The 18,422-nt window shown below is 45.1% G+C and overlaps 1 protein-coding gene across 2 annotated transcripts in view; it reads left to right on the forward strand.

The window, feature by feature from the left end:
* SYN3 (synapsin III) overlaps positions 1 to 18,422 on the forward strand; it is a 410,509-nt gene that overhangs the window by 31,673 nt on the left and 360,414 nt on the right. For both annotated transcript variants that reach the window (XM_034987637.1, XM_034987638.1), the window contains exon 3: positions 18,118 to 18,209. In XM_034987637.1, the coding sequence (XP_034843528.1) occupies positions 18,118 to 18,209 (92 nt within the window). The remainder of the gene's footprint in view (positions 1 to 18,117; positions 18,210 to 18,422) is intronic.

The following is an 18,422-nucleotide window of genomic DNA, read 5'->3' on the forward strand; positions in this document are numbered from 1 at the left end:
GGTGCTCCAAGTACACAGATACATAATCTGTGCTCACTTAGTATCTCTCTAACTTACCTGGGGTGGGGAAAAATGAAAAAGCGACAGAGAAAATATTGGATCCACCATAAGAACTCCCAGCAGATAGACTCGCCCACATATCCTTTTGCCTGGTAAACGACGCAGGTAAAGCACTAGTCTGAGACCAGTGATACCGGTAAAACAATGGTGCATACATATAGGGAAGGCGGTGCTCGACATTAAGTGAGCACAACGTGCCCGCCACTAAGACTTTATCAATTCATTTACTCTCACCACAACCCCAGCAAAGAAATACGGATGGAAGACTCGACAGTGTAAGCGTCCTGCCCTCAGCCCTGCAGCGGGAGAGCGGAGATGTGGAGGCTCCGAAGATGCCCTGGAGCCCACACTGCCGACCCTACATCTTACTGCGTCACACCCTTCTGTCGAACTGGGGCTCATCACGGCGCACTTCCTCGCCCAAGGTCGTGGTGCTGGAGATAACAGAGCCCAGCTCCCCCCACCCCTGTCTCCTCTTGGCCAAGTCTGGCGTTGGAGTTCCCCGGGGATGACCTTGGCAGTGATAAGAAGGTAGCCCCAGACAGGAGGCGGAACTGAGCCTCATCCGGGGTTACACTTTGGGGGTTCCGAGAGCGTGTTAAAGGAAAGAAGGAAGATGAGCTACTGCAGGTCAGCGGTGTGCTCCTCATCACCTGACTGCTTCTCGCTCGTCCCTCTACTCAGTCCTTCGGCAATGCCTGGGGCGTGAGTCTCGTCGCTGTCCAGATGAGGAAACAGGCCAAGAGGGGCAAAGTAGGTGTTTGTGGAGTTAGTGGCAGAATTGTGACCGGAAGGAACCTCTATCTGCCTGTTTTGAAAGCCCATAATTTTCCCCTTAACTCACCTGTTGCCCAGCCAGACCTGGAAAAAAGGCTTGCTTTGTCTGGCCTAATGCAATTTTTCAGATTGAGTTTCTCAGAGACCACAGACAGCCCATCTGGTTTTCTGACCCCCCTCTATCTGGGTTGCTGGAACCTTTCTCTGCTCCCTGAGCAACAACCCTGAAGTTCCCTTCATGAGCGTATGGGTGGGTTCTCAGCCTGTTTAAGATGGAATTGAACCAGATGACCTCCCACCCACCCCACCTCAGGGCCTACATTCTGTCCAGACAGGGAGGAGACCGGCAGCCCACCCCCCTGGCTTCCAGGAAAAGCAAGGGAAACAGAGGGGTGAACCTCCCCTGGCTGGGCCAGCCACATACCAGGGACCCCAACTTTGCATTCATTAGACAGAACCAGGTTTTGATCTTTGTGTTCATTTGCTTATTCTTGTATAGCAGCTGCTTTGGTCTCTGTCTGACTCCCTTTGCTCTCCATGGTCCATGTTCCTCCATGTCTGTGGGATGAAGGCCAAAGTCCTTAAGCAGCACCAACACTCTTCCCAACCAGGTACCAGTGTGCCTTTCTCACCACCTCTCTTTTCCTCTTTCTGCTCAGTGGTGCCCCTGAGAGTCTTTGGAGGAGCAAATATCTAATTTAGATGGTCTCTTGTTTTATAGCAGCTTTCCCTTAGGTTCTGCATGTCGGTCTCCAAAAATGTTATTTCTATGAATATATATCCATCTGCCTCTTCTCCCATCCATATACCTATTTGTTTATGTGTTCACCTTCTCTCTCAAACCTAGGTCTTTTCCCACTCCTTTTTTGTAGTCTCTAAGCAATTTAGAACTAGCCTTCTTTCCCCTAAACACCTTCATGAAATTTAGTATTTCATAGTACCAGTAACAGTGATAATATAAGGACTCCCATATGTTAAGGACTTGCTCTACACACACACACACACACACACATACACACACACAGATGCCTGATACTCTGCTAAGAGTTTACTATACATACCCTCACCTTATCCTCACAGTGGCCATGTAAGTTATGTATTACTCTCACAGGTCCAGCAAAGCAGCTTTCAGTTGGCAGAGTCATGATTTGAACCCCGGGCCCCCCAGCAGCCCATACTCTATAAAGCACTGTATTTTCCTAACTCCCACTGCTAACTCCTCCCTCATTCCTGGGATATGCATCTACTGCCTGTTCTGGTTTCTTCTAACCCTTGCTTTCAGTGCCCTTTGCATATCTTTATTAGGAAATGACATTAAGATTCTGGAAGTAAACAGGCTCATTTTTACTAATTCTTCTTACTACTCTATATTTTACTTGTGTGGAGGAAAATTTTTTGTCGCCTCAGAAGAAAGAAGAGATATTTTGAGACAGTTTGGCATGATGGACGAAGCTGTGCCTTGGATCAGAAGAGCAAGGGATCGAATCCTGACACTGCCTCTTATTACCTGTGGGATTTGGGGCATGTGACTCTATGTTCTAAACTTCAGTTTCTTTATCCGCAAAATGGAGATGGTAATACCAGTACTCCTATATGTTCAACACATTGTAAGAATTTGGTCCACTTTCATTAAATCAGAGGGGATCCTGAATCTAGGTTGATCATTTGTAAAAGAAGGAACTGGCAAATGCATGGAGCACTTTCTACCCTCCTGTCCTCCCCCAGCCACAACAGATACCACTGCTCAATGAAGGCACGCTTCCCAGCTGAGCTTAGGGCAGCCACATTATCCTCCACACAGCAGCCAGAGCTGGTAGTAAAATGAAACCCACTGGGTGACCCCAAAGGAACTTTCAGTTCTCACATTCTGTGGGTTTAATCCAAGGCTGCTTAAAAAGGATGACAAATTATGGATAAGGTGGTTGGATCCTGAAAGATGAGCTCAGTTAATAAATATATGAAGGGAATGAAACCAAGAACTGAACAACAGACATCTGAATTCTATTCTGGCGATCTGTAACTTGGGAGTTGTCTGCTAGAGCAACTGTTTTCCAGTTGTACTTCTTAGAGCCGTGGTGTTCCATGGGGGCACCTGGGGTTGCAGACTACTGAGCATCTTTGGAAAGGCTTGGGGGGAGGGAGAGAAGGATGAGGGAGAGGGAGAGAGGAAGAAAGAAAGGAAGAGAAGGAAAGAAAGGAGGGAGGGAGGGAGGGAAAAGGGAGAGAGCTTATCTCATTCCTTCTTCTATATCAATAATTCACAACCAGGGGAGATTTTGCCCTCCAGGGGACATTTAGCAATGGCTGGAAACTGTTTTGGTTGTCACAGCAGGGAAATGCTACTGACATCTATGGGTAAAGGCCAGAGATGCTGCTAAACATCTTAAAATACACAAGCTAGCCTCCCACAACAAAGAATTATCCAGCTCAAAATGTCAATGTGCCAAGGTTGAGAAACCCTGTTCTAGACAGAAACAACTCAAAGATGACACCTTTCGTGCGGGTAGTCCTATGGCTCCCTAAAGATAGGTGATGGTAGTATAGTTGATGATGGTGAGGGCTTCCCAGACCAGACCTCTCCAAAGAAACTTCACCTTCTTACTTCCTTTCAGTCAACATAGTAGCCTGGGGATGAGGACAGGGCAGGGACCTTCTCCCCCTTTCTTACCTGACAAAGACAGTGAGGCAGAAATTCCTGTGATTTCCCCCAAGATTGCACAGCTAGGAAGTTCCAAGAATGGAATTGAAACCTGGATCTATCTTAGCCCATGCTGGGTGATTTTGCAACACAATCCCACATAATAAATGTGTCCCCTGGCTTGTAGCCAGGAGCTCAGCAGAGGCCTAGAGTCTGTTGAAATCCTGAAGAGCTGGACCATGCCTGTTGTAAAAGTACCCAGGCTTTGTTTTAGTTAAGTATGGTGAGATGCACGGAAATGACTGACATGAAAGATAATTTCATTGTATTCATAGTCCCCTAAAAGTAGGAGGGATGGCACGCCACATTGGGGGACCACATGAACACCATGGCCAGTCAGGTGGCAGAAGGAGCTAGGGAAAAATGTGGACAAGAGCCTTTATTATGGCTTTGCAGGAAGGAAAAGGCAAGCAGGGTAAGCAGCCTTAGGACTGGCTAGTTAGAATAATTTCAGCAGGCTCTGGGCTGTAAGGGGCTATTCCTTGTTGTCTGGTACCTGGCCCTGGGGTCTTAGGGCAGAGCGATGGTGGCCTGGAGTGTGAGAGCCCCACAGAGCAGGTGGTTGGCACATGGGCTCTGGATTGGTTTTAGCTTGCATTTGAAAGGCACTCACTATGGCAAGTTATTTACCATCTCTAGGAATTGGCTAAAACTCTGTGAGAGGCAGTATTTCCAGGGTCAGCAAGGCCTCAAGATATCAAAACATCAGAATACAGAAAATAAGACATGGTTAATACACCTGTCTAAAATCCAAAGCCTCACCACACTGCAGCTTTTTAATAGTCTTTTAAAACAGAACTCTTTTATTTCCACTTAAATCTTATATAAAAACCCCACATTTAAGTAAATTAAAAAATAAAAATTCCTGCTCTGTTTGATTCATGGTTGGAAAATCCTGAATCCTTTGAACCTCCAGAAGTGACTAAGGCCACTTCAGAGGTAATTCTCCTGCTGTAATCCTACCACCACCTCCAGGACTGCTGCCCCCCTTGCCCCCGGTTGCAAGAAGCCTGGTAGAGAAGCTAAGAGCAGGGACCCTGGAGCCAGACTGCTTGTGTTTATTTGATCTGGGGCTTCCCTTGGGAAATAAATGTAATCTCATTGTACCATGGTGCTCCCAGCTATAAAGTGGGCAGAATAATAAGAGGACCTACCTCAGGTGGCTACTATCCTTAGAACAGTGCCTGGCACATAATAAGTGCTTAAAAACTATTATGCATTTTAATCCGAATATGAATATGATTTATGATATGAAATTATAAATACATTGCCATTGGAAATACCCGTGTTCAGTAGCTACCTCATCTCGTCCTTTTACAGCTAGTCAGTAGTGTTACTACGTTTGTTTTCTGCTTCTCCGGCGACTACAACCACTGCTTCTCCTACTTTTGTCTCTGTTGCCTCTCCTACTATTGTTCCTACTGGGATCCCCACTGCCATCATCGCCATTGGACATCACTGCACCAAGTGAAAGTAATGTCAGCCGGGTCCTTAGAGTGAAAGCAGGTGTGAAGGTGCAGAAGACATGAGCCATCACTGCTGGGCTACCACTGATACCCTCATCCTGTCTCTCTTATACCCTTTTTCATCACCCTTGCTCTGGGTTTAGGGGAAGTTATTTATGAAGTCCCCAGACACATGGGGCCATCATTGATGAGGATGTGTATGTGATTCTAAGCTGATGAGGTGTTTTCTCTGAGCCTGCAAGGTCAGGAAGGACCCATTTTAATTCTTTGTGGCACTGGACGTGCAAGTGCCATTGTGAGTCAGCAGCTCAGAGGGTCACCCTGCTCCCCAGAAGTGGACAGAAGAAGACCCCCCTTGCCTTGGCTTCTTGACATGGGAGTGCACTGATCGCAGGTGACTCTTTTTCCCTGCCCCTGCCCCTTGCAGTCCCCATTTGGGGATTGGGTTCAGGTTGGCTCTGAGCCCTACCTGGATCATGCTGTCTTGGAACTACTCTGGCCCCATGGGAAGAAAATGAGCATCTGAGAAGACGAACTTGGCCTTTAGAAACAAGAATCCCTATTGAGGAAAAGGAATCGAACAGCTCCTTTGCAAGGAGGAAAGTGGCCCTTGGTCTCCCCCTTTCCTGAGCCCAGCCTTAATTTGGAGATATTTCACAGTGGGCTTTGGAAGAGTGGCTGGTTCATACCAAGCCACCTTAAACGCTTGGAGCAGAAGCCTACGGGGACTTGCAAATCAACCTCGGGAAGAGAAATTAGCTCTGTCTTGTCTCAGAACTCCCAAAGCCAGCTCCAAAATAAACACATAAGCTGTGCCGGCCGGGAAAGCACGGGCCCTTTTTCTTCTTCATTTTAGAAACTCCGTGTGTGCATTATTTTAAATAGGCGCCAGCACACGAGGCCCTTTTAACAAGATTGAAAACAGATGGGGCCTCAGGCTGTTCAGTAGCTCTCAGAAACGAACCTGGGACGTGCCAAGCCATCTTGTGTCCAGGCGACGTTCATTTTCTCCTTGAAGCCCCGGTCTGCCAGGGCTCTCGTTCCCAGGGAGCAGGAGTCTGCTTCCCGCATCAGGTGTGTCAGCCAGGGGAAGGAAGTATCTCCTTTCACTGCCTTTATCCCTGTTTTCATTTACTTAACCCTTTGGCAGCTTGTGAGAAAAGAGGATTGTGCTGTCCTTAGAGGCCCCAGGCATCTGGAGCTGGGAGCATTAGGTTTACCTTCCTTATTATCAATGGGATTATTATGACCCTTCATGGTTCACATCTCTCCAGAAGCTCCCAGTCTCACTCCAGGTATTAGCCAGAGTCCTTCCCACAGCTGTAGGCCCTTCATGGCTAGACTTCTGTGGCATTCTTCCTGCCCTTTCCTGCCTTGTCTTGCTTGCTTGCTCTGATCCAGGCATGCTGGGCTTCTCACTGTTCTTTAAAATCAAGTGACAGAAAGCAAGTGTTGGTGAGGATGTGGAGAAATTGGAACCCTTGTGCATTGCTGGAAGGAATGTAAAATGGCGCAGCCACTGTGGAGAACGGTATGGCAATTCCTCAAAAGGTTAAACATAGAATTACCATATGACCAAGCAATTCCACTTCTGGGTATATAGCCCAAAGAACTGAAAGCAGGGATTCAAACAGACGTTTTTAAACCCATGGTCATAGCAGCATTATTCACAATAGCCAACAGGTAGAAGTAACCTAAGTGTTCACTGACAGATGAATGTGTAAATAAAATGGGGTCTATCCTTACAATGGGATATTATTCAGCCTTAAAAAGGAAGGAAATTCTGACAAATGCTACAACATGGACAAACCTTGAAAACATGCTAAGTGAAATAAGCCAGACATAAAAGGACAACTATTGTATGATTCCACTTCTTTGAGGTCCCTAGAGGATTCAGATTCAGAGAGACAGAAAGTAGAATAGTAGTTACCAGGGCCTGGGGGGAATGGGGAGTTAGGGTTTCAATGAGTACACAGTTTTTGTTAGGAATGATGAAAAAATTCTGGGGATGGATGGTGGTAACAGTCGCATGACAGTGTGAATATACTTAATGCCACTGAACTATACACTTAAAAAACAGTTAAAATGGTGAATTTTATGTTGGGTGCATTTTACCACAATGAAAACAAACTTTAAAAAACAAGTGAGCACACTCTGCCTCAGGGCCTTTGCTCTCGCTGTTTGTTTTTGCCTAGAACCCTCTTCCCCAAGGTATCCTCCCTGAGGTTCTTTGTGCCAGTGTCCCCTCCTCAGAGATGCTTGGCCACTCTCTCTGAAATGACACTCTTCCCCTGCACACTTCTCAGTCACTCTGTATCTCTTCACCTGCTTCATTTTCCTTCACAGAATATAGCGCCCTGAGTCCTAAAATGCTCATCTATCCGAAGTATCTGGTTCCAAGCTAGAGCTGCCATAGAACAGCAGGGCCTCAGTGTCTGGGGCTCAAACCTCACCATGTTTGCAGAGGCCCCAGTGGGAGGAAGTGGCAGATCCTCATCTCGGGGTGCAGATGGGATTAAACGGAGAGTAGGTGAGACACAAAGGGACAGCTGGGAGGCAGGTCTGGGAAGAGAAGGGGAGTTCCATGCTGTGGGTCACAGCGGGCAGGAAAGAAGGGTTGAAAGAAAGGTCTTTTCATCTCTACAACCCTGAAAAGGGGTTTGGACCTTCAAAATGAAAACATTAAAAAGTACGTTAAGGTATGATAGAGCATTTGCATTTCTCAGAGCTTTGATGGAGAAGATGTTCCTACCATCACATTACAAGTGTCAATTTGGAGAAAGAAACTTCACAGAAATTCAACGTCATCAGCCTATTCAAGCTCCTTCAGTGTCTCCTTCAGCCTACGTGTGCACAACTACATCTCAGCTCTTCTCACCCCAGACAGCTCCTCCCAGAGCTCCAGCCCCCCAGTTTCGCCTGCACCTATGATATGACTGGGCGTAGCTGCCCAGCAGTGGCCTTTGCTTCCACATCCCAGTCTCCAAGCCCCCAAATCTTCCATCGCCCCTCTGGGGAAATGTGGGGAGACTTTCACACCTGGTTTGCTTAATCCTATAAATACACTTTGCTGAACATTGAGCAGAATAGTGTTTGAACGTGTGGAGCCAGCTCGGCAATAAGGAGAAGTAGATGTCAAGGTGACATTAACCATTGTTCTCTTTGGCATACTTAAGCTGTGGTCTTAACATTTCTGAACATTTGCCTGATCTGTTGTAGGTAGCAAGAGTTTGTGGCAGGTGGCAGTGTTCTCTTCTAGGTCTCTCAACCTTAAAAGCTCTGGAGGCTGAGATAGTCCCACCATTCTGTCCCCTAAAGGCTTCCCCTCCCCCTCCTCCTCTTTTTCCCCCTCTACAATCCCCCCTTTCCCATCCTTTCTCTAGCCCTTCTTCCTCCCCTTCTTCCTCCTTTCCTTCCTTCCTTCCTTCCCTGCAGACATTATCAAAAATTCTCCTCAACCTTGAAGCTGACCTGGCAAAGGCAAAGGACGATGGGTACAATGGATGTTTTTCTTTGATTCTCAGTTGCTCTTGTTTCTTGTGGGTACAGCTTTCTTGGGCACCTGAGCAGGAAGGGGTGAATGGCAGAGCAGAACTAGAGCATGCCCAGGTGCTCTGGCTGCCATCCACCAGAACCCCACCTTAATCTGTACAGAATGTACATTTAAGCTCCAGAGAATAAAACTGGGCCATTAAAAAAAAAAATCCTTAAAAATCAGAGTGGTGCAACATTTATTGGTGATTTTTTTTCAAACTGGACTTCTTGGGTTCTTGCGTTGCCAAATGTGGTGGTGACGGTGGTGGTGGTGGTGGTGATGTTGAATCTTCATCATTATCTTCATTGACAATGTGAAGATGATGTGTTGCTCATGAGGATGGTGATGGTGCTAACACTTTAACCCTGTCATCCAGGATAAAATCCTGACCGGGATCAATACACTGTCCCCTCCGACTTCTCCTTCCACTCATTCCCTCACTAGCTCTGTTCCAGCCACACTGCCTTCCTTGCTGTTCCTTGAGCCCTGCACATATGCTCCAGCCTCAGGACCTTCCTCCTTGCTGTTCTCTCTGCCTACAAAGCCCTTCCCCCTCTTATTGTATGATTTGCTCCCTCACTTTGCTTATCTCACTGATCAAGTGCCACCTTCCCCTGACCCCCCTTATTTGACATAACACTCACCTCCCAGCGCTCTGTCCTCTTACCAGAATCTATGTTTCTTTCCCTGACATATTGTTTATTGTTAATGGCCTATCTCCCCCACTAGATACAAGGTCCACGGAAACAGGGAATGTTGTTCCTTTTGCTGCTACGTCATCAGACTCTATCCTTGGCACGGTAGCTGTTAAGTGCATGAATGAATGGATGAATGGAGTCAGAGTTGTAGCTCTTGCGCCATAACCTAGTGATCTTGGCTGAGTCATTTGTCCTCTCTGCTCTTCAGTTTTCTCTGTTTTCAGTGGAGATGCTAATATCTACCCTCATATCAAGAGGTTGTTGTAACGATCCAATTAAATAACATAACCTTGACAGCTCACATTCATTATGCACTTATTTTCACTTACGCACCTTGGCAAGGGCTTTTATCAATTCATTTAATGCTCACAACCACCGTAGGAAGGCTCACTTTACAGATGAGGGACCGAGGCGTAGAAAGGCTAGCATGCTTCACGTTGTACAGCAAGTTAAGGCATAGAGCTCACACTCAGACTCGCGGTCTGATTCTGAAAACCACTCTATACCAAACACTTTGTAAACTGCAAACCACTGTTGTTGATTTTTTGTTTTTTTTCTAAAATGTGGCTAACCCCACCTAATTTTGGATTTTCCATTACTTGAACATTTAAGAATGTAGGTTTTATCATTTTAATTTTTTCTGTATTTTTATATTTATTTGGACATGTTTTTATGTATTCATTGCTCCCTGCCCTGCCTTCTCCACACACACCCATACACACACACACAGGAGGATTATGATGTTTTAATGAGCAGAAGATGCCTTTGCATCTACCCACCGTAGCTGGGTGCTCGGCATCAGCACCCTCTGACCTGGTGACCGGGGCCCTTCACTGAGATGCCAAGCACGGCTCCTGAGTGAGATTTCCTCATCTGGAATGGGCCACCGAGAGAGTCTGCAGACTCTCAAAGCCTCTTTTGTCTACAAGGTGAACTGGTGGAAAAGACTTCAGATGCCAGTCAAGGAAGTCACTGAACCCACTGGGCCCTCAGAACTAAACACACAGCCTGTGCCGGGAAAACTACAGGAAGCAGTTCTTGCCGACAGCAGACCTTGGGCCACCTGCCAAGTGTTTGCAGAAGCGGGGCAATTGGAAGAGGCAGAGTGTTGAAGGAGGGGCAGGGGCCCGTGGGCTTTGCTGACATGGGAAGGTATGAAAATGAAGGCGGCCACATGCACAAGCAAAGCCCAAAGCCAGCCAACCAGCCCTTTAGCTGACCCGCTCTGTGCAGTACAACACGAGTCACCTCCACTAAAGCCACTTGGCCTGGGTGTGGGTCCCAGCTGATGTAACTATCGGGTTGTAGCTTTAGGAAAAGTCACTTTGCCTCCCTGGGCCTTACCTTTGACATCTACAAAACAGACATTCATTTTTTCAGTGATATTTATTTGAGCATTGTGCTGTAAGCCAGTTACTGGTTTGGGTGCTAGGATAGAGCCATGAAGTTGTACAGCAAGTTAAGGCATAGAGCTCACACTCAGGGAATGGGAAATGGGAATAGGCATAGAGCTCACACTCAGGGAATGGGAAAGGTTGGAGAATGGGGTCGAGGGTCAGAAGTTGACTACCTCACATTAGAATGGGGATGGATGTAAATCATGTCAGATGGGGATAAGTGTACAATTACGTCAGTAGGGGGTGAGTGTAAGAGGGTGAGTTCTGTTGAGGAAAGGGGGCATGGAGTACAGCAGGTACTTTGCAGGGAGGTGTCTCGGGGGCGCCACTGAGCAGTGGTGCGAGTGGAGTGAGGAAGGTGGCCTAGCTGCCATCTCCAGGAAGCTCTGGGTGTTGGGGGACTGGAGCCTGGAGCTTGCTCAGCGTGCTTGGCAATGGAAAGGAGAGCAGTGTGGCAAAGGCAGAGTGAGCCCGGAAGTGGGGAACAGGGAATGATGGGAGGCAATGTCAAGGAGGTTATCAGTTGTCAGTGTCTAAACTGTGGGACATTAGAGACCAGGTAGAGCTTGGGTTTTCTGTATTTAGTGCTACTTTATTATTATTGTTGTTGTTGTGTGTCCTTCTAATGAGTCTCTTAGACCTTGTGAGATTCTGTGAAAGAACTTAAGACCTGAAGAAGATCACAGTACACACAGAATGCTGGGTTTTTTAAAGGAATTTGTTAATGGCACTGTTTTGTTCCCAAGAGTAAACATAACAAGCTGTTAGGGATTAGAGTGGAATTTTGATAACTTGCTACAGGATGCAGGAATGCCCTAATCCTACCTTGAAAATCACCACCACCACCCCTGTTCTAGGTTCCTAAGGTAGCCAAATACACAGGGAGGAATAGCAAATAAGCGTCAAAATACCATTACGTGTTAGCCAGCCTAGGCCCCCCAACCCCAGTGCAGGGCTCTCTGCAAAAGCTGGCATGAATCCTGCCGTTAGGCTCCAGATCATTTGTGGATGTTACTTATTAAGCATATGGCTGCTATTACTAAATAGGCCCAAGGTATGACAAACACAATTATGAAAAGAGAGGCAGGACCTCTGGGACTTCTGGGAATCAGAGTTTACTGCTGCCAACTCATGGAAGGGAAAGCAGCAGAGGGAAAAGATAGATGCTGAGGTGAGCACCTTTGAGGAGCTTCAGGCAGGAGGGAGGAATTGACATGACCACCCAGATCAGCAGGCACTCAGCTGCAGAGAAGCCAGAATCACATGTGGTTGCCTGGCTTTTCAATCTAGCAGTGACCTTGGCCGCTGTCAGCTGTAGCATGATGATGTCCCAACCTGCAGATTAACAGTTCCTCTGCATGGGGTGTAATGGGAAAGGTTGGAGAATGGGGTCGAGGGTCAGAAGTTGACTACCTCACATTAGAAAAGGTACCAGAGGCTGCCCACCTTCTCCTATCAACTCTGTGTCTGTCTGTCTGTCTGTCTGTCTCTTTCTCGCTCCTTCTTCTCCTGAAAAATCTATGGAATGCCTAAGGCTGTGGAAAGGGGCACACTCTAAGCATTTAAGGGTACAGTCTGGACCAGATAGGTCTTCACAAACTGACAGGAATTTCTAGTATCTTATCAGCCACCCTTGGATTCCAGAACAGTCTGTCTGCCAACTTCTTGCCCCTCAGGAACTCTGGACAACATCTTTTTGTGTCGAAATCCTCCTTTAGTCAGGCTTTGTGGTCAAGGCTGATAGCTGCCACGTTCACATTCCCACACATTCTTGGTTTTGTGTGCACATTCCCATCAGTCATCCAATTCCAAGTCCCACTTTCAGTTTCTGTCCCATTGATCTGTTGGCCTAATAGCATCCTTCAACTTATCGTAGTGATGATTGCAATCACTGTTTCCATTCTGTCATCAGCATCATTACAACAAATGCAATTATTAGTAACCAGCCACGAATACCCCATGCTTTCAGGAATATTATCTACTTGGCATCACGTGCTTGCCAGGTGCTAGTTCCAGTGAGAATGCAGCCAAAGAAACTGAATGCATTCCATCTTATTCCTGTGTGTGTTGTGTGTGCACGTGTGCACACGTGTGCATGTTTGTGCATGCACCCGTGTGCATGTGTGTTTCAGAACTGGACGTGAGTTTAGTTATAAAGAGGTGCTTATATTGCCTTCTGATCTAGTGAGCTTTAGAAGAGATTTTGTTAGTGGATAGGATTCCAACCATATCTAGTACCTGTAACAGAGCTTGGAGGCTAGAAAATTCTCTGTCAATATTTGTTGTTAAATATGTGACCACTCCCCTCTTCTGCAGCCTCTAGTTTTCCCAGTGCCCCCCCCCCCAATGTTAATGCCCCACTCCCTGGAACCAGTGAAAATGATATTCGAAAGAGACTTTGCAGATGTGATTATAGTTATGGACCTTAAGCTAGGGAGAGTGATTATCCAAGTGAGTCCACACAAACCCTTAAAAACAGAATTTCCTCTAGCTGGATACAGAAATGTGGCAGATGGGGAAGTTAAAAAAATTTCTAAGAATAAGAAGGACTCAGTGTGCCATTACTAGTTTGAGGATGGAGAGTGCTATGAGGCACACAATGCAGATGGCCTGAACCGGCTGGGAGAGGCTCCCAGGTGACACTAGCGAGGAAGTGGACTTCAGTCCTACAACCACAAAGAGCTGAATTGTGCAAACCACCTGAATGAACTTGGATGCACGTTCTTCCCAGAGTCTTCCAATAAAATCCCAGATGATTAGCACCTTGATTTGGGCTTTATGAAGTCCGGAACAGAGAAACCAGCCAAACTAATATGGGCTTCTGACCTACAGAGCAGTGAGATAATAAACGTGTGTTGTTTGAAGTTGTTTACTTTGTGGTGATTTGTTATGAAGTAACAGACATACTAGTAAGGGAAGATGGATGCACTATATAATGATACTTGTGTTCCTCCACAGGGAGTTCAAGCTCCTTCTGGACTGGTCTCCGACCTACCTTTCTAGCTCTATTTTCTATTATGTTCCTCCATAAACTCCATGCCCCAGCTACAAAAGACATCTCACCATTCCATTGATCCAATAGCCCTGTGTTCTTACCGTGCTTTTGTTACTAGAAACTTAGATTGGGCCTTGCCTCCTTTCTGCTTGGAGACCCCCTCTGCAGTGTTGTGGTCTAATGGATCTGGCAATGGACAGAGTTTCAGAAGGCAAGCTACATAGCATGTGTAGGTATCTGCTCATCAGAAATAAAAATAACACTTTATTCAACAAGCATTTTTGGATACCTACTGTGTGCCTGAAGCTGGGTACAAGGCAGTGAACAGCTTTCTAATAAAAATATTATTGCTTGGCATTCCTTTGTCATAAGATGTGATGTGATAAAAGATTTTTTCCTTCAGTCATAATTGGGGGACACTAGTTGAGAAAGAAAGATCTATAGAAATGAAAGGCACTGTAGATATAATTGACTCCGTTGATTATGATTCTTTCATTTTAAAGATGAAGAGAATTACAGTGGAGAGTGAGGGGTTTGCCTGCAGTCATTGTCATTGTGTCATTGTCAAATCCAAGATTTAGATCCCTGTCCCAGACGTCAAGTCCAGTTCCTTTCCTACTATTCTTTGATTCCTCCATGTACATGTTTTTAAAAGTCACAAGAAAACTCAGATCATCTAGCACTTTCAGGTGTAATTGAGATCAGTGTCAAAAACCTCCCACACCAGGTTTTAACAAAGTCCCTGTATGTGCCTAATACTGCAAAAATCTGCCCGTCTTTAATGGTGTCTAGAGACAATCTCCCACAAATGTGTAACATGACTGTTTCCCCTTTCAAAACAAAATCTTGACAATCAAAATTATACACAGCCTTCTTCATTTTCCAAAGCCATACATTATAGTGTTATTTCTTTCTGTTAAAAATAAGGGAAAGGAATTCTTTAAAATGCTCCTCATAGCAGATAGGGGGAAATGTAATGAGGTTGAGATAGTGGGTTCAAGCTTTCAATAAGGCATAAAGAAGCTCAAATAAGAGAGGATGTTTAGACCTGTGCTGAAACCCGGAAGTTCCTTTATAAAGCAAAGGGCAACTTGTAGGAGCAGGTGAGCATGGTAATAGTGGAGGCACCATTCCTCAGTACAGGCAAGACTCAAAGTCATAGCAGTGCTTGACGTTATTAACCTCTCAGCTGGACAACCACACTAACAAAGCTGAAGGGGCTGAGCTCTTGATTTTTTTTTTTTTTTCTTTTCTTTTTAACCTTTAGAGAGGTGGGGATCCTCTGAGGAGCTCTTTGAGAGGTCTAGTCACAATGGTGGGTTGCGGTGTGAATCAGAGAATAGAACACATTCCCTTTGGCCAATCATATCATTAGGGAAACATTCAACTGGTTTATTCCGGATAGAGCCTTTGAGGTCATCTGGTTGCCCAGTGACCATATTTTGGAGCGGGTGAGTAGGAAGACTTTTTGTCTGATCAGCAGGTTGAGACAAGAGGGATGGTCATCCTACTTTGTCTTTGGACCTGTCATCACTGGGCCCTATTTGGGCTGCTTCCCTCCTAGAATATTACACTACTTGATATCAAGTTGACTCACTGAAAAGCTGCAGTAATTGAGACAACTTGGACCAGACTCAAGGTTAGATGAATAGATCACATATGAAGTCACTTCATGTTTGACAAAGGCACTGAGGCAATTCGGTAAAAGAATAGTGTTTTTGCTCAGATCTTATACAAAACATTAATTCTAGATGGATTACAGATGTAAATGTGCAAAGACCCTGTTTCTAAAAAAGGTCACATTTGTGGGTATCAGGGGTTAGGGTGTGGACATATCTTTTGGGGGAGACAGTTCAACCCGCTACAGTTTCTGTGTGAACTCTGAGGCTCTTCAAAAATAGGTGCTCTTTGAGATTCTACCAAGAGAGCCATCATACTATCTTGAAGGAGAAGTGCTTGGATACGTCTATGTTCATTTCCAAGTTTTGTTTGTTGAAGTTTTTAAAAAGTAAAATACAGAGGAACGCCCTCTCTTCGCTACCCCAACTCTCTATGCTTGATCCAACAGAGACTTGCTCCCCTAACAACCCAGGCATTTACCTCCTATACTTATTCATAAACCATAACTGGGAAATAATTCTAGAAACCTTAAGCTGAATACGATGAACTTCTAACTTGTATATCCAAGCCTGAGTGTCTTTTATCCAGATATCTCTTTCCATTCGGGCAGCAAGACAGCCTCTGGGGCTTTGCCACCTTGGAGTTGGAGATTCTATCATTCAAGATTCTGATTTACTCCCTTTCTTCAAATTTTTGGTACCCAAGTGTTCTGTGTTGCAACTTTCTTCTAACTTCTTTTTCTCCACGCACTCATGCAACAACTTTTATTGCTAATTCTTCTTTGTAATCTTGCCAGTGAAGTATCTTAAACATGATGGGACTGAATTTTTAGGTCATTAGACTTAATAAACAGGTCATTACCACTATTTACTAACCTGGACTCATTAACAGAGCTCTTTGCTCTTCACCTTGACACAACATAATGAGGCTATTAATTAAAGCAAGAGACATAAGTGCTCTGGGTTTCCTTTAATGTCATCTGGGGAGATGACTAGGTCTTTGGTCATAATTCTGTTAAATGTTTCCAAGGGGATACATTTAAATCACTGTGAAGTGATATTTCCCTTCAATATAAACTTGGTTTTCTCTTCAACTGGGCTATTTTTAGGTCCCTAAAATTCCCAGTTGTAATCCACCCAGTGCCTTATTCAGCTAAGCAGTGGGGGTAGTGGGGTGTAGCAGTTAAAAGCATAGGCTGGAGTCAGACTGCCTGGGTTTAAATGCTGGCTCTGCTACTTACTGTGTACATTTTACAAGTTATTTAATCTCTCTTTGCCTTGGTTTTTTCATCTGGATAAGTGTGAGGATTAAATTAATTCATACATGTAAAATGCTTAGGACAGTATCTGGCACATAGTGAGTTTTTCATATGTATGAGAAGCTATTTTTATTCATTTAATCCTGAGAAATAGCTTTTGGCATCTACTGTGTAAGGCACAGTTTGGTACTATGCATTTTCTAGGATGGGGTTATGGGTTGAACTGTCTCCCCCCCCAAATTCACATGTTGAAGTCCTAAGCCCCAGTACTTAAGAATGTGACCTTATTTGGAGATAGGATCTTTCTAGAGTTAAAGTGAGGTCGTTAGGGTGGACCCTAATGCAGTGTGACTGGTATTCTTATAAAAAGGGGGTCTTTGGATACAGAGACATGTATAGAAGGAAGATGATGTGATGGAGAAGGGAGAAGGTAGCCATCTACAAGCCAAGGAGAGAAACCTGAAACAGATTTTCCCTCACGGCCCTCAAAAGGAACCAACCCTACCAACACCTTATTTTTGGACTTCTAGCCTCCAGAACTGTGGGAAAAGAAATTTCTGCTGTTTAAGCCACCTAGTGATGGTACTTTGTTACGGCTACCTTAGGAAGCTTAGATGGTTGTAGTAACATGGAATCACTGTCCCCAGGGGGTGTATAATCTGGTAGGAGGGATGTATTCCATAGGGCTTTGGTCACAAGCAACAGAAATTCAGCAGATCTTGCTTAAACAAATAAGAAAGCAAAAAGATGTATTTATAAAAATACAGAGGTATTGTATTAAGCCCAATGGCAGGATCGTAGCTGGCACATAAACATCAAGAGTACTCCTCACCTCTTGCCTCTGCCCCTCACTTACTGACTGTGACATTTCTCCCTCCGCCCCCTTATTTTCTGTACTTTCCCAATCCAGATGGCAAAAAACATGATCTTCAATTATACTTAGGTTTTGTGTATTAAATACAGCCCCTAGAAAGAAATTACATGAATCACTCAGCAGTTTCAAATTCTAATAACAAGAGCACCTTATTCCTCCACCCTGGGTCAGGTGCCAGCCCCATCAGCTGTGACTGAGAGCAGTATTTCAGTGCATGGACATGGTGCTTCCACTGTAACCCTGTAGGTGGATGAAGGGGTGGGGCCGTGACCAAAAGGGGTAGTAGTGGGTAGATGATGAAAGGACTCCATTAATAGGGATAAGCGATCACTAGTTGTGATGCTATACCACTGCATAACCTGAAGCTGGAGAAATGTAGGGAAGATGTTGTTTTGAACAGCCTTTGGCCTCGTATAGCCCTGAAGCTGGAGTTGCTTCTTCTACTTTCAAGGAAGTAGAAATTAGTAGTGATTAAAAGCATGGGTCCTTGAATCAGAGACAGGAGGGTTTCAATCTAACTTTGCCTTTTATTAATTATGTGACCTTGGACATGGCACCATGCCTCTGCACCTCAGATTTTTCATGTTTCAGAAAGGGGAGTAAATAATATTACCAACTTCCTAAGTTTCAGGTGAGGCATAAGTGTGTACTTGACACATACAAGTACCCAATAAATGTTAGTAGTTTTTAGCATCATTAGTTTTTGATGATTCCTTTTGTGTTTTGCTTTCTCCTTCAGGCTGAATTCTCAGAGTTGAACCTAGCTGCCTATGTTACTGGGGGCTGTATGGTGGACATGCAAGTCATGAGAAATGGGACCAAGGTTGTGAGGTAAGGAGGACTGAGATACAGAAAGCCTTCATTTGAGAGGCATGTGTGGGTACCTCACAGAGCTAACCCCTCTGTCTGTTGCCTCTGACCTGACTTCTGCACCACACAGGTGCTCTCACATAGCGAGTGTTACTTCCAAAGAGTTTTAGGTGTTGTTGCTACAGGAATGGCTAATGACACAAATAATCTAGGGAAGCAATGGTGGTGTGCTGG

The sequence above is a fragment of the Mirounga leonina genome, unplaced genomic scaffold, assembly GCF_011800145.1.
Source record: "Mirounga leonina isolate KUSES-001 unplaced genomic scaffold, KU_Mleo_1.0 Mir_418, whole genome shotgun sequence".
In the NCBI taxonomy this organism is placed as follows: Eukaryota; Metazoa; Chordata; class Mammalia; order Carnivora; family Phocidae; genus Mirounga; species Mirounga leonina.